The 12,836-nt window shown below is 49.2% G+C and overlaps 1 protein-coding gene across 6 annotated transcripts in view; it reads right to left on the minus strand.

Moving 5' to 3' along the window:
* Nucleotides 1-5,322: 5,322 nt before the first annotated feature.
* The window catches only part of ZFYVE1 (zinc finger FYVE-type containing 1), a 51,170-nt gene continuing 43,656 nt past the window's right edge, over nucleotides 5,323-12,836 (minus strand). For all 6 annotated transcript variants that reach the window (XM_042943693.1, XM_042943694.1, XM_042943698.1 and 3 more), the window contains 7 exons: nucleotides 12,104-12,212; nucleotides 11,450-11,547; nucleotides 11,236-11,353; nucleotides 8,699-8,869; nucleotides 7,823-8,003; nucleotides 7,036-7,149; nucleotides 5,323-5,560 (listed from right to left, as the gene is read on the minus strand). In XM_042943693.1, the coding sequence (XP_042799627.1) occupies nucleotides 5,328-5,560; nucleotides 7,036-7,149; nucleotides 7,823-8,003; nucleotides 8,699-8,869; nucleotides 11,236-11,353; nucleotides 11,450-11,547; nucleotides 12,104-12,212 (1,024 nt within the window). In that variant the 3' untranslated portion in view covers nucleotides 5,323-5,327. The remainder of the gene's footprint in view (nucleotides 5,561-7,035; nucleotides 7,150-7,822; nucleotides 8,004-8,698; nucleotides 8,870-11,235; nucleotides 11,354-11,449; nucleotides 11,548-12,103; nucleotides 12,213-12,836) is intronic.

A 12,836-nucleotide genomic window follows, 5' to 3' on the forward strand; every position in this document is an offset into this window, starting at 1 on the left:
ATATGAAAAGAGGTCAGACTTAGCTGAGAAGTATTTTGGTCTCTTTGCTTGTGACATAGTATCCCAGAGAGGAGTACATTACATAGTCTCAGTGAAGCATTTTTCACTTGCAGGTGTCTTGGGGCATTTTGCCCTGTTCCCAGGTGACAACCAAAAGTAGAGAATGAACAGGTGGTGGGGGCGGCAGCACTGAGCTATGACGAACTCTACCTACGTGGCCTGGCGTTTGCTTGCTTATAGCCTAGCAAACAGAGATGAGCTAACAGTGACCACGAGGGGTGCCTGGGTGGCTCAGTTGGTTGAGTGTCCTCTTGATTTTGGCTCAGGTCATGATCCCAGGGTGGTAGGACAGCCCCAGGCCAGACTCTGTGCTCTGCAGAGCCTGCTTAAGATGCTCTCTCAAATACAGATATATTTTTTAATGCCATGAGGTAAATATCTGCTTCACATCCCATCTCGCTGTGCAGCCACCTTTGAATTCAGCTGGCCCAACGTGTTCTGGAGAGCACAGACAGCCTGCTTGGTGTCCCCCTAGGAGGGTCCCCAGAAGTGGTCTTTGAGACCAAGTTAGCCACACTTAGTGGTCAGCCCTTGATCTGTCCTGGTCTGAATCCTCCACAGTAAGCCATCTCTGAAGAAAATGGCAGGCTGAATTTCGCCTCCCCTTCCTTTGGTGTATGGTGCCGTGTCTGCCTCTCCAGGCTGCCCACCGCATGGCCCCTGCTGTGGGAGTGACCTTCCTAGGTCCCTGCATTCAGAGGCTTCTTGTGCCTTACAATAAAATGGCCTCTGGAGACTAAATCATGTGTGCCTTACCCCTTTGGCCCATCTCTGCCTCCCGCCTGGCCTCAGGACACAAATGTTTCAAGATCCACCTTCCCCTGGGCCTCCAAGCTAGCCGTACTGCCCCTTGCCATCTGTAAAAGTCCCAGTTAAGTCTCAGAAACCTCCAGAAAGCTTAGATTTCCCAGCACTTGCCACAACCAGGCGTTCATTATACGGAATAAGCAGTTTTTGCCAACATCACTGCCTTTTAATTCTTATAACCCTGTGAAGTAGGTGATGGTCACTCCAATATACTGAAGAAAAATAGAAGTGACTTGTTCCAAGTCTTCTAATAAATGACAGAGCCAGCAGGGTCTTGGCTCATGTCTGAGAATCTACTAGGCCCCTTGTGCTTAAAGGAATGGGATTTTTACTTTTCCCCTGGAAATGTAAGGTCTTGGGTCCAGTTTGACCTGATTTCCCCTTTTAATATTTACTCATTTTTTTTTTTTTTTAATTTTTAGCGTTTATTTATTATTGAGAGACAGAGCATAAGCATGGGAGGGGCAGAGAGAGGAGAAGACAGAATCCAAAGGAGGCTCCAGGTTTTGAGCTGTCAGCACAGAGCCCGTTGCGGGGCTCAAACTCACAACCCACGAGATCATGACCTGAGCTGAAGTCGGATGCTTAACCGACTGAGCCACCCAGGCACCCCTAATATTTACTTAATTTGAGAGAGAATCTCACGCAGCGTGGAGCCCAACACAGGGCTTGATCCCACGAACCATGAGACTATGACCTGAGCCAAAACCAAGAGTCAGATGCTTAACCAAATGAGCCACCCAGGCGACTGACCTAATTTTCCCTTCTGTCCACTTTCCTCAAGACCAGCCATCTCTGTCCCCTACAAGTGACCTCCGGACTGGTTGGCCTGCCTTTGCTCGCCTCTCCTGGCTTGTTCCTCCCACCCACCTGCTTGCACTCTTGGCTTCATTTGAATAGAAGCAGCTACAGCAAGAGCAAAAAGGACTTGCTCTACAGAAGCCCAAATCAGAGCAAAGGCACCCAGATACAAATGCTGCCAATAGCCCAGGGCAGCCAGAACTGAGGTGACATGGTGTCTGGGAAATGGAAGGGAGTGGTCTAGGGATGGAGCCAGAACCTGGAGGGCGATTCAGGCTAGAGTTAAGGATTTGATATCAGGATAAAGTGGCAGCTGAAATCATGGCAGTGGGTGAAGTCACTCAGTATTAACATTCTAGATGGACACAGCCCACCAAAGTCCACCAGACCCAGAAAGACATGCTGTCGTCTACAAATGGCAGTTTCAAAGATGGTGCTGGTCATGAGCATCTCCCTAAATTACACCTTCCCTAACCCTATATACCCCATACCATCTGCACATCAGTTTTCATAACTTTCCCAGATACAAAAAAAAACAAAAGTTGCACCAGGTGTAATTTAACGGAAGGTAAAACTCAAATTCTAAAACTAAGTCCATTGGTGATAAAAGCCATGATAAATACCATCATGGGTTCAATTCTCTACCCCACCCATTGATGGTAGTTGTGAAATTGAAAATGCAAATATTAAGAAAAACTGTTAATTTTTCAACAACTGGGAAGCTTGGCTCCATTGGTACAGGCTAGATCAACTTGCTTAATCTCTAAACCAGTTTCTCTGATTTTTAGTGACAAGGAAGCACTACTCTCCTTTATCATGAGAACCTCTGAGGGCCAATGGAAATGATTAAATGTAAAGTTAAGCTCTGATTAAAAAAAAGGTACCTGCTACTATTTTAAGGTCACTGTCTTATCTGGAAATGCAAAAGAATTCTCAGCTCAAGGAGGAGGAAGGAAACTGAAGAGACACTCTCTCTACATTGCAATACCAGCAGGATGGGGTGCAGACTCAGTACGGCAGTTAGGAGGCCCGCCTGTGCTCAAACCCCAGCTTCAAGTCTCCTTAGCCAGGCGGCCCTGGGCTTCTGAACGTCTCTGAGCCAGTAGCTTCAGCTGTAAAACACAAGCACTACCCCCTGCCTTCCAGTATGGTTGTGAGAATATCAACCATATACAGCTCCTAGCATAGTCCCTGGCAGATAACTGGCACCTGTATATTGGAAGTCAAAGGAGCAGAGAGAAACCCAAGGAATGTGTAAGGGTCCCACTGCGTCCCATTGCCTCGGAGACTGCTTGGTTCTCAGCCACAGCTGAAGCCTTTCATCACAGCTCTCGGAGACAGCTTCCCCAGCCATCTCCTCCACCTCGGAGCAAGTCCTTCAAGCCAGAAATTTGTTTTTTCTAAGTAATCGCTATGCCTGACTTGGGGCTCAAACTCACAACTTGAGATCAAGGGTCGCATGTTCTTCCAATTGAGCCAGCCGGGCACCCCAAACCAGGAATGTATTAAAAGTCTTTATGCAGCCACCCCCTAAAAGAGGGGAACTAATCTGTGCTATCAGATGCCAAGAGAGTGGGCTCTCGCGGTGGCAGATATGTTCTGTTTCTTCATCTGGGTGCTGGTAAGACCAGAGTGTCATGACCACGAGAAGGAGGAAGACAGTTGAGGATGGACATGGGAGTGGAACAGAGAAGACCGGGCAGGGGAACGAAGAGGGAAGTGACAGATAAAAAGGTAGAAAACAGTTTTTCCCCAGAGTTTCCCTAGGTTGATAGCAACACATAGTCTCCTGTGAGAGGACTCCCCGGGACTGCAGCCCCACAGCTACGACTGAACCCTGAGAACCCAAGTCATTAAGCCGCTGCCACTGCCTGGCACGGGTTGCCTACTTGGGGCCAGCTGGCCCCACCCGCTGTGGAAAGCTCTGACGAACAGCCCAAGTACAAGGCAATGGCAGGGCCAGTGAGCCTGTGTGGAGCCCTCGCCACCAGAAAGTTCTAGGAGCGTCAGTTATCCTCTCTAAAGGAATAGCCACTAGGTTCCCAGTTAGCAAACATCTGGAGGAAGCCATCTGTCTAAAAACTGGGGGAAAATCAGCCCATCATCATGACATGAAAACCCCTATCATGGTTCGTGGTATTTGGCTATGCCTTTAAGTTCTTGTTAAAGTCACAGTCTGAGGTATTAATGGCCAAACACTACCACTCTAGAAACATGCCTCTCACTGGCTTCTGCTCTGAAAGCCACCAGCTACTCTCCTATCGACTAGAAAGAGGCAAGATTTACTGATGAAGTTAAAGCAAAGAGCACAGTCCATATTCAGCAGGAAGATTCCTTTATAATGGCGAATTTGATAATACACAGTACTAGAGTAGGCCCTGAGTCACTGGGCCACAGGAGGCAGGAAGGGAGCAGGTCTGAGGACCAACACATTCCAGGGCTCACGTCACACTGCACTCATGCCAGGAATGACCGCTACGTACCTCCCTGAAGTTCGGCCCACCCACCAGTTCAGTCAAGAATTACACCACATTTAATTCTTCGGTTTTGGCCACTGAAGAAAATCCACCATGACGACAGGATTTCGGCACAACAGTCTCTTTCCAGTCATGAGAGATATGAATGTCCCGGCTCTTGATAAGAAACAAGTTTGACTTCTCTTGCAAGAACCAAAGAGAATTTTTTTCTTTATTATCCGTCGAGATATTTATATATATTTAAAACAGTCCATTCGGTGCACTGTTTCCCTGGAAGATTTCTCAAGGTCACCCCTCCAGTAGCTAGAGGGGTCATGTATCAGGGAACAAAGAATTAAGACACTTCAAAATAAGCAATAAAAATCCTAGTGCAACACTCAGAAGCAGATGGTGGGCTTGCAGGGTGGAGGGGAAGGAAGCAGGTGCTGTTCAGGGGCAGGGTGCGGCCTCTGGAAAAAGCCAAGTGGACACAGGAGCATCAATAAGCAGGAAACACTGCTGGGGAAGGCCTGTTTCCTTCTGTGCTCTCCCCAGTTCTCAGGGCTGAGGACCCTACCCCTCACCTTCCACCCACTCTGGTGACCTGCACGCTAAGTTGGGTAGTCTCTGACTGAAACAGGCCTAGGCCAGGAATGGGGATCCAATTCCAGAGGACCCAGGTGGGTTCCTTTCAGGCTATTCCAAGCAAGAGGTACCTGGGAAAAGGCAAGGAAAGGAGACGCTTCAAAGGCTCACAGAGAAGAAGCAAAAGGTGACTAGTAACACAGTGGCTCTGAACCTGGCTCTGTTGTGGGGGGGGGGACCTGGGGCCACTGCCACCTTATCCCTGTGCTGGGGACAGACTGTGCTCTGTCTTCACAGCCAGCAGCAGCCTGAAAACGCCCCACATCCCTTTCATATGGATATATGCACACAGTTGTAGATTTCTTAACTGACATAAATGCAACGGATTCAGGTTCATTCCACTTTACTCTAAGCTGCTCGGTCCCCCGCCCTGAGGGGTTCACACGTTCGGCCCTGGCCAGGCTCCTCCCTCCCCCCACAGCAGTATAGTGACCCCAGGATGAGTAGAGGACACACACCATAACAGGTGCCCGGTGGGGAGGGCCTACCTCAATGAGACTTCTGTTTCTAACCCTGAGAACCTAAGGAATTGTGAAGGACTCGGAGAGGGAGCTGGGGTTAAAGGTCACCGGGCTTTTTATTGCAGTTAAAGCAGACTCGGACAGGATGGTCCCAGCCTCGAGAGGGGACAGCCCGGCGGTCATGGGAACACTCATCACAGAAGCCCTGTCCGCAGGCCCGGCAGTGGTGCTTGGAAAGCTTGATGCTGAACTCCTTCCGGCAGCTGTGGCAGTGCAGGATCTCGTGGTCAGGCACCCAGTACGCCGGCCTGGCCGCATCCTTCACCAGACCTGTGGCAGGAGCAAACGACGATGAGCGGGATACACGGACCCAGCACGCCGAGTCCCACCGGGCAAGAAGCATCCTCGGGCACCTCTGGCTCGCAGTCCTACTGCGCACAGTCCCCTACAGAGGCCTTCACCCCGTACCGTGCGGCTCTGAATCTCCAGAGCTGGCACCTAGGCACTGGGCTCCCGGGTGACCCTGAGGCACAGCTCCAGTAAGAACCACCGGAATAACAATAAAGCAGCCCAGACTCTGGGAGTCGGGACATCCCTTCGTTCCAACCACAGCTCCACTGAGCACGTGTTCGTTAGCAGCTGCAGGATTAAGAGACGGTTCCCTAACCCCTCAGGGCCCTGGCTTCCTCATCTTCAACAAGCCACATTCAAGAGCAGCTGTGGGGATTACGAGAAAGAATATGTCTAACGTTGGGACCCGCCAGCCAGAGAGCGCTCAGCAGGTGAGCCCCGTGGGGAGCAGACGGCAGGCTCTCTGTGCCAAGGGCAGCCCTGCTTCTCCCAGGTACCCTTGAGAGCAGATGCGACCTGAGCTTCAAGCCTGGGCAAACCTATTCCTATACCATCGAGTCAAAAGTTCATCTACTCACCTTCGAGCCCCAGTGGTGGTAAATCAGATCCAAGCAATTTTCACCACCACCCAACCCAGGAGCCTCTGGTTGTTCCTTGCAATGGGCAGAGACAGCCGAGGCCCAGCCAACCCTGCCTAAGCCTTCCGCACACGGGTGCGTTTCCCTTCCCCTTCCTCTCACCATCCTAGTTACAAGTACCCCTCCCATCAGGAGGTAAATAAAGATCTTATATCCTAAATGAAGAACTGACTAGTGAGGTAGATTAAAGACAGCCACAAATTCTGACACTCCTGCCCCTCCCTCAGACCCAGGCAGGCTTTGTGACTAGGGGAAACTAGAGTAGGAGTACCAGTTTCCAGGCCCAGACCTTAAGACATTGCTGACTTCTACTTCCTACCTCTCGGAACAGGAGTCCTAAGCACCCCGTGTAAAAAGTCTTAACGCCCACTGGAGAAACCATGAAGAGAGGCCTGGAGGATACATGGAGATGGGTTCTACCAAGCCCACCTTCCAGGCATCCCTGACAAAGTACCCAGGGTGTGAGTGAGGTTGGCTTGACCCCTCAAGACGGGTCAGGCTGCCATACTAGAGCATCAGATGGAAACTCTAGGCAATGCCACCTGACCAGAATAATAACCATTCCTGACTCAAAGTTGTGAGACATGATGAAACGGTGGTTGTTTTCAGCCTTTACATGTTCAGGTAGTTTGTTACACGGCAACAGATGGTGTAAAGAGATGGCCTCCAGGAATAAACACAAAGGTATGCAGAAGCAAGAAAATGTAAATTCTCAGTCAACTCCTTGCTGTCCAACTCAATCTAGGTCAGCAAACTCTGACAAAATGACAGCCCAGGGCACCGTGAAACCCCTCATCCCACGTACACTACACCCACCTAGTGGTATGTCAATGGCTGTCACTACAGCTCCCAAAGTGCTCTGCACGGCCTCGCCCACCTTCCGAGCAATCAACGTCCCGCCTTCGTCGTCAGCCTGTGCTTCGGTAACATCTGTGGACAATGAGAAAGGAAAAGCCATCACCTCTTAGGTCATTTCCCAAATGGAAAACTGGGGCAAACACTGTGCTACCCTATAAAGACTATAGGGGTCTGGGCTGTGGGTCAGGACAGACCCTGACACCAAGTGACCTCTGTTAGTCCTTTACTTCACTCTGGAGCTGTTTTAGAACCAGAAAGGGTCTAGGAATAGGACCAAGAGCCTTCTCCAGGAAGAAGATCCAGTCTAAGCCATGTCTGATAAACGCAGGACAGGGCTAAACCCCCCAACCCAGGACTAGCACCCCCTAGGACTCTATTAACAAAGAGCTTAGAGGATGCCAGCCAGGACCAGGGGAGCAGGTGCCCTTAGAAGAGCGACTGGGTTAGGAACAGGGTTACGGGGCGCCTCGGTGGCTCAGTCGGTTAAGTGTCAGACTTTAGCTCAGGTCATGATCTCTTAGTTTGTGAGTTTGAGCCCTGCATCAGGCTCTCTGCTGTCAGCACGGAGCCCGCTTCAGATCCTCTGTCTCCCTCTCTGCCCCTCCCCAACTTTCTCTCTCAAAAATAAACCTCTTGGAAAAAAAAAAAAAAAGAACAGGATTAGGCATGTGGGGGTCCACTTCCCAGTACCCTGTGCCAAAGAGAGGGTCCCCTCCACCCTTGCAGCCCCTGGGCCCCACGTTACCTAACTGGACATTCCTGGCTTCATAGCAGTTGTCACACACCCGCACTGGCGCAGGGCCCCAGCCCCGCTCGGGCACTGGCCGGGTCTTGGATGAACAGCTGTCACAGAAGCCCTCCCCACAGGCCCGGCAGTGATGCTTGGTGTCGTTATCTTTAAAGGATGTAGCACATTTGTTGCAGCTCTGTTCCAAGCCCAAAACAGAGAGGCAGGTATTATTTGTTTCTGCTCAGCTGAGAAAAGTCAGCGAGACCCAGGGGAGGACCACAGGCCTCCGGTCACATGGAATGCACCCACTGAAGCACAGCTGTGACTGTCATTTTCTTCCAAGAAATACCTGGAAAGGCACCTTATATCTATTTGGCTGAGTCACAGCGTTCTCAGAAAAACTATGTTAATTCTAGCCAGAAGACCAATGAGAATTCATTTTTTTCCTACAGCTTCCCAAAAGAGCCTTTGGGAAGTTGGTGGAGAGTGAGCTTCCCGTCACAAAGTGTCTGGACCAAAGCTGGGGACTCCCTTGATGTGGTTACTGTAGAGATTTACGAACCAGGCCAAATGACCTCTAAATTGCCCCTCTCCCTCCAGATTCTGTTATCTAGGACTTCAGACATCTATCTAACCAATAATAACTAGCCCCTCCAGGCCAAGAAACTAAAACCCACTGGAAAGAAAATCAGAGTAACACAAAGGGAAATCAATGGGCAAAGAGAACACTGGCTGCCTCGACGCACCCCGCCTCTTCTAATACCCTGGGAGCTAATCTGACTGAAAGAGAAATTCCACGCCTCCCTCACAAAATAAGCTTAGAATGAATGGGGCAAAACGGCACCAGCATGGGCCACACCAGGGATGCGGGTGCATCCTGCCACACCATACCAGGATCTGGGAGTTGGGCCTCCAGTACGCAGGGGCGATCTGGTCTGTCAGCCAGGAAGTTACAGCCTTGGTGGGCCCAAGGCTAAGCTCAGACACTGACTGAGCCATAAAGTTCATCCCATCCAAGAGGCGCTGGGCAGCATTGTTGTTGTCCTTCAGAAATCCATCGGTCTGAAATGAAAATGCAGGCTCCCATCATTCTCCAAAAAGAGCAAAAGGAAGGAAGGCGAGGGGTCTCAGGTGAGTAGCACACTCATCACGGTCAACTCAGAACCACAAACTCCCGGGCAGAGAAGAGTAGACCAGGAGTCCCTCTGGCTTCTAGGCAATACCACAGCCAACCAGTCATTACTGACTTATTCCTTTCAAGGCGACAAGATCTGGTGCACAGCTGTTCAATTCAGGCCTTACCTGCCAAACAACATGTACAATCCAGGAGATACTCGAGTGAGGATGGTACCTCCTCCAGGAAGCCCCCCACCCCAGGCTGGGTTTAGCCCTTCCTCTCGGTTTCTTCTGAGAATCCTATTTTCACATGTAAAGACAGTATCTGTTTACATATTTGACTATTAGACCAAACCCTCTGAAAATAACCTATCTTCTTCATTTTTGTACTTTTAAGTGTCTAGTTCAATTCTGGGCATACAGTACTCAACCAACCTAAGTTCAAATAATGAAGGAGTGAATGAACGAACAGAAGGGGAGGGGCCTGTATCCTCTAATCCTAAGGACCATGAGGAATGTGGCCTAAAAGTGAACTAGGATATTACTACTTTCTCGGAATAGAACTATTTACCATAGAGACAACAGCTTTCACAAGAACAAACACAGATCCAAAAACAAAAGACATTAGTCATAAAAAGTACAGTGAGAAAATTATACTAGTTCAAGGCCACACTAAGTCCTTGGGACAGGATGGCCTGGCCCATCATGCCAAGAGGATGGGTTCCTGAAATGAGACCATCCCACAGGGACAAATTTTAGTGGGGCTGGAAACTGGAGAGAGGAGGAACAAAACACTAAGGACATCTTCAGTTTTATGAGCTGTAGGACCTGGAAAAGCTCAAGATGGCTGCAGGGAGGCCTGTCAGGCAGGCCTTAGGAGTCACCCAGCAAGTAAGATAAGTTCCTTAGAGAAAAATCTTTTTTTTTTTTTCCTACGAATAGAAAGTGTGTTTTGAATTACTGGCAATTCCAAGTGTGAGTTGTGGTTTGATGCAGAATGAAATCACCACATAGCTACCTCAAAATTGAATTCAAAAGTCAAATTAAAAAATAGGGTCTACAGTAATCCCACTTCTTAGAATATACTGCAAGAAAATTTCCCAGAAGAAAGGCTTTCTTACATAAAGAATGTCATAGCATTTTGATAATAAAAACATTATGTAAACAGCATAAATATTCAAAAAAGGGGGGATGGGGAGGGGCACCTGGGTGGCTCACTTGGTTAAGTATCCAACCCGACTTCAGCTCAGGTCATGATCTCACGGTTCATGAGACTGACTGCCCCCCATCGGGCTCCACGCTATCAGCTTGGGATTCTCTCTCTCCTTCTCCCCCTCCCACTCTCCCTCTCCCTCTCCACCCCTCCCCCACTCACACATGTGCTATCAAAATACACATTTTTTTAATTTAAACATAAAAAAAGAGGATGGGAATCAAAATAAAGCATAAGACAATGTTACACAGTTGACTACAAAGGAAAATCATGAGAAGTGGAAGCAATGTGGAAATAAAATGATGGTATGAGGGGCATCTGGCTGGTTCAGCCAGTGGAACATGCGACTCTTGCTCTCAAGGTTGTGAGCTCAAGCCCCACACTGGGTGTGGAGGCTGCTTAAAAAATAAATAAATAAAAATAAATGGTGGGATGGGAAAAAAGCAGGTAAATGGCACGTAAATTACATTTGCATCTATACAAACATGCCTATGGAAAGGAGAATGTGAAAAAGTATTTCATTTGCTAAGGCAGTACAACAATAGGCCAACATTTAGTTTATTTAAAGTTCTCCTTCTAACATGGAGGGTATTAGGCTAAGTGAAATAAGTCAGGCAGAGAAAGATACCATAAGTTTCACTCATACATGGATCCTGAGAAACATAACAGAAGACCAGTTGGGAGGGAAAGCGGGGCGGGGGGGCAGTCACAGAGAGGGAAAGAGGCAAACCATAAGAGACTCTTCAATACTTAGAACAAACTGAGGGTTGATGGGGGGTGGGGGAGAGGGGAAAGTGGGTGATGGGCATTGAGGAGGGCACCTACCGGGATGAGCACTGGGTGTGGGACCACTGGGAAACCAATGTGACAAGAAATTATTTTTTTATTTTATCTTTTTTATATATAAAGTTGTGCTTCTAATATACATCCAGGAAGAAATGAAAATAACGGTCTCGAACAAGAAAGGCTCTCCAGATCCTGCCTTCCTAAACCACCAATATATTAAAATTCATGGTTAACCTGAATTCCAAACAAGCTCCACTTTTCCACACACATGAATAACTGAATGATACAAGAAGAAAAACAGAACCGCTCTCACCCCCGGCCACACGTGCACAATCTCTGTCCGTACCACCGTATCCACAGGATCTTGGTTCCCAAACCAGTACTGCCGGCTACGGTAGACCACGCCGCAGTTAGGACACTCGATCACATACCTACGAGGAAAGCAAACAGACCCTGTTACCCGGGCAGGTACCTGGCAGACGAACACACCAACAACCCTCAGCTACATCGTCGTCATTTAAACTCACCCAGACCAGGCATATTTTGCGAGACCCATCCAGGGGGAGTCAGTGGAAGCGGATGTCTTGGGCACTACGCTGACCTCCTTGCCTCTCTCATAGCAGGCCTGAAACATGGAGCACTCTGCCAGCTTCTTCTCTGTACACCAGACCCCCTGGCCTCTTTATGTCCCTGTCCAGCCCCCTCCCAACAAACCATACCAGCTGAGGGTTTACAGACTCGGGAGTCCAGCACATCAGAGGAGGGATCATTGCTCTAAAAAAAGCCAGTGCCCTGAACAATCATGAACTGAATGTGGCCCGGTCCCGGGCCCCAAAACTGAGCTGTAATTTATACCCATCACGGTCCATTCAACTGGGTTCCCGCAGGGCACTCCTGCTCTGGGGAAGAATGAACAGTCAATGGACATGGCCCTGGCATAGAAGCCAACAGAATAACAGGAAAATCTGCTGGGAAGTCAATAAATAAATAAACCAAGGGGCCCCAGCATCAAAGGCCTCTTGAGTTCTTTTGGTTAGAGCTGGGGAAGAAGTTCCCGAGATACTCGGTTTGAGTATCAAATTCTTTGGGATACAGTAAAGGGTGGCCCCAAGCCAGTCCTCAAAAGCCGAGCAGAATCCGCAAGGCAGCTGCGGGAGCAGGGAGAAGCTCAGAGCACTCACCTTGCAGGTATAAACCCGGTTGTCGTACTGGTGGGAGTATCTGCAGCGGCTCTTGGCTTCGTGAGGGACTCCTTCTTTCCCATGGTTCATGCTGTTCTTACATCCAGCCCTGAGTGAAGCCCAAAAGCTGACGGTGAGGCGGCTAAAGAAGCCCCCGCCACTTCCACAGAGTCTGAGCCGGAGCCAGACACAGGGCCGAAACCAGACCTTGGTTACGAACTGGGCCCTGAACAGTGAGCACAGAGGGCACGGCGCAGGTCTCAGAAATCCACATGCCTCTCTTGTACTTGAACCAACAGCACGCAAAGGCACTACTGGCCTTGTGTGAGGAGAAAGGAGAAAAGGAGGAATCTCCTCCAGGAAAAGCCACCTGGTCCCACAGCGGAAAGGAGGAGCCTGAAGACACCACCTTGACAGGAGATAAAGACTGAACGGCTCTCGGCAAACCCCCAAATCCAAAAAGCAGGAAATGGGAAGTTTAGCCAGAACAGGCTGCCAAGATGTAAAACAAAAACCAACCTCCAAAATTTGGCAATACATTAAGAGGAGGCTTAAGCTGAACAAGAAAACCTTCCGAATCAACAGTGAGCTCTGCCATCCTGACAAGGCAAAAACAGAGATCGGGACTTTAGAGTTTCACTGTCATAGGAGGGAAAGTTCTGGAAACCCTGGTGAGGCTGTTAGAATGGAAAAGTGATGATCCAAAAGAACCTAAGTCCCTCATGCTGGGCTA

Source organism: Panthera leo, chromosome B3 (assembly GCF_018350215.1).
Source record: "Panthera leo isolate Ple1 chromosome B3, P.leo_Ple1_pat1.1, whole genome shotgun sequence".
NCBI classification, from domain to species: domain Eukaryota; kingdom Metazoa; phylum Chordata; class Mammalia; order Carnivora; family Felidae; genus Panthera; species Panthera leo.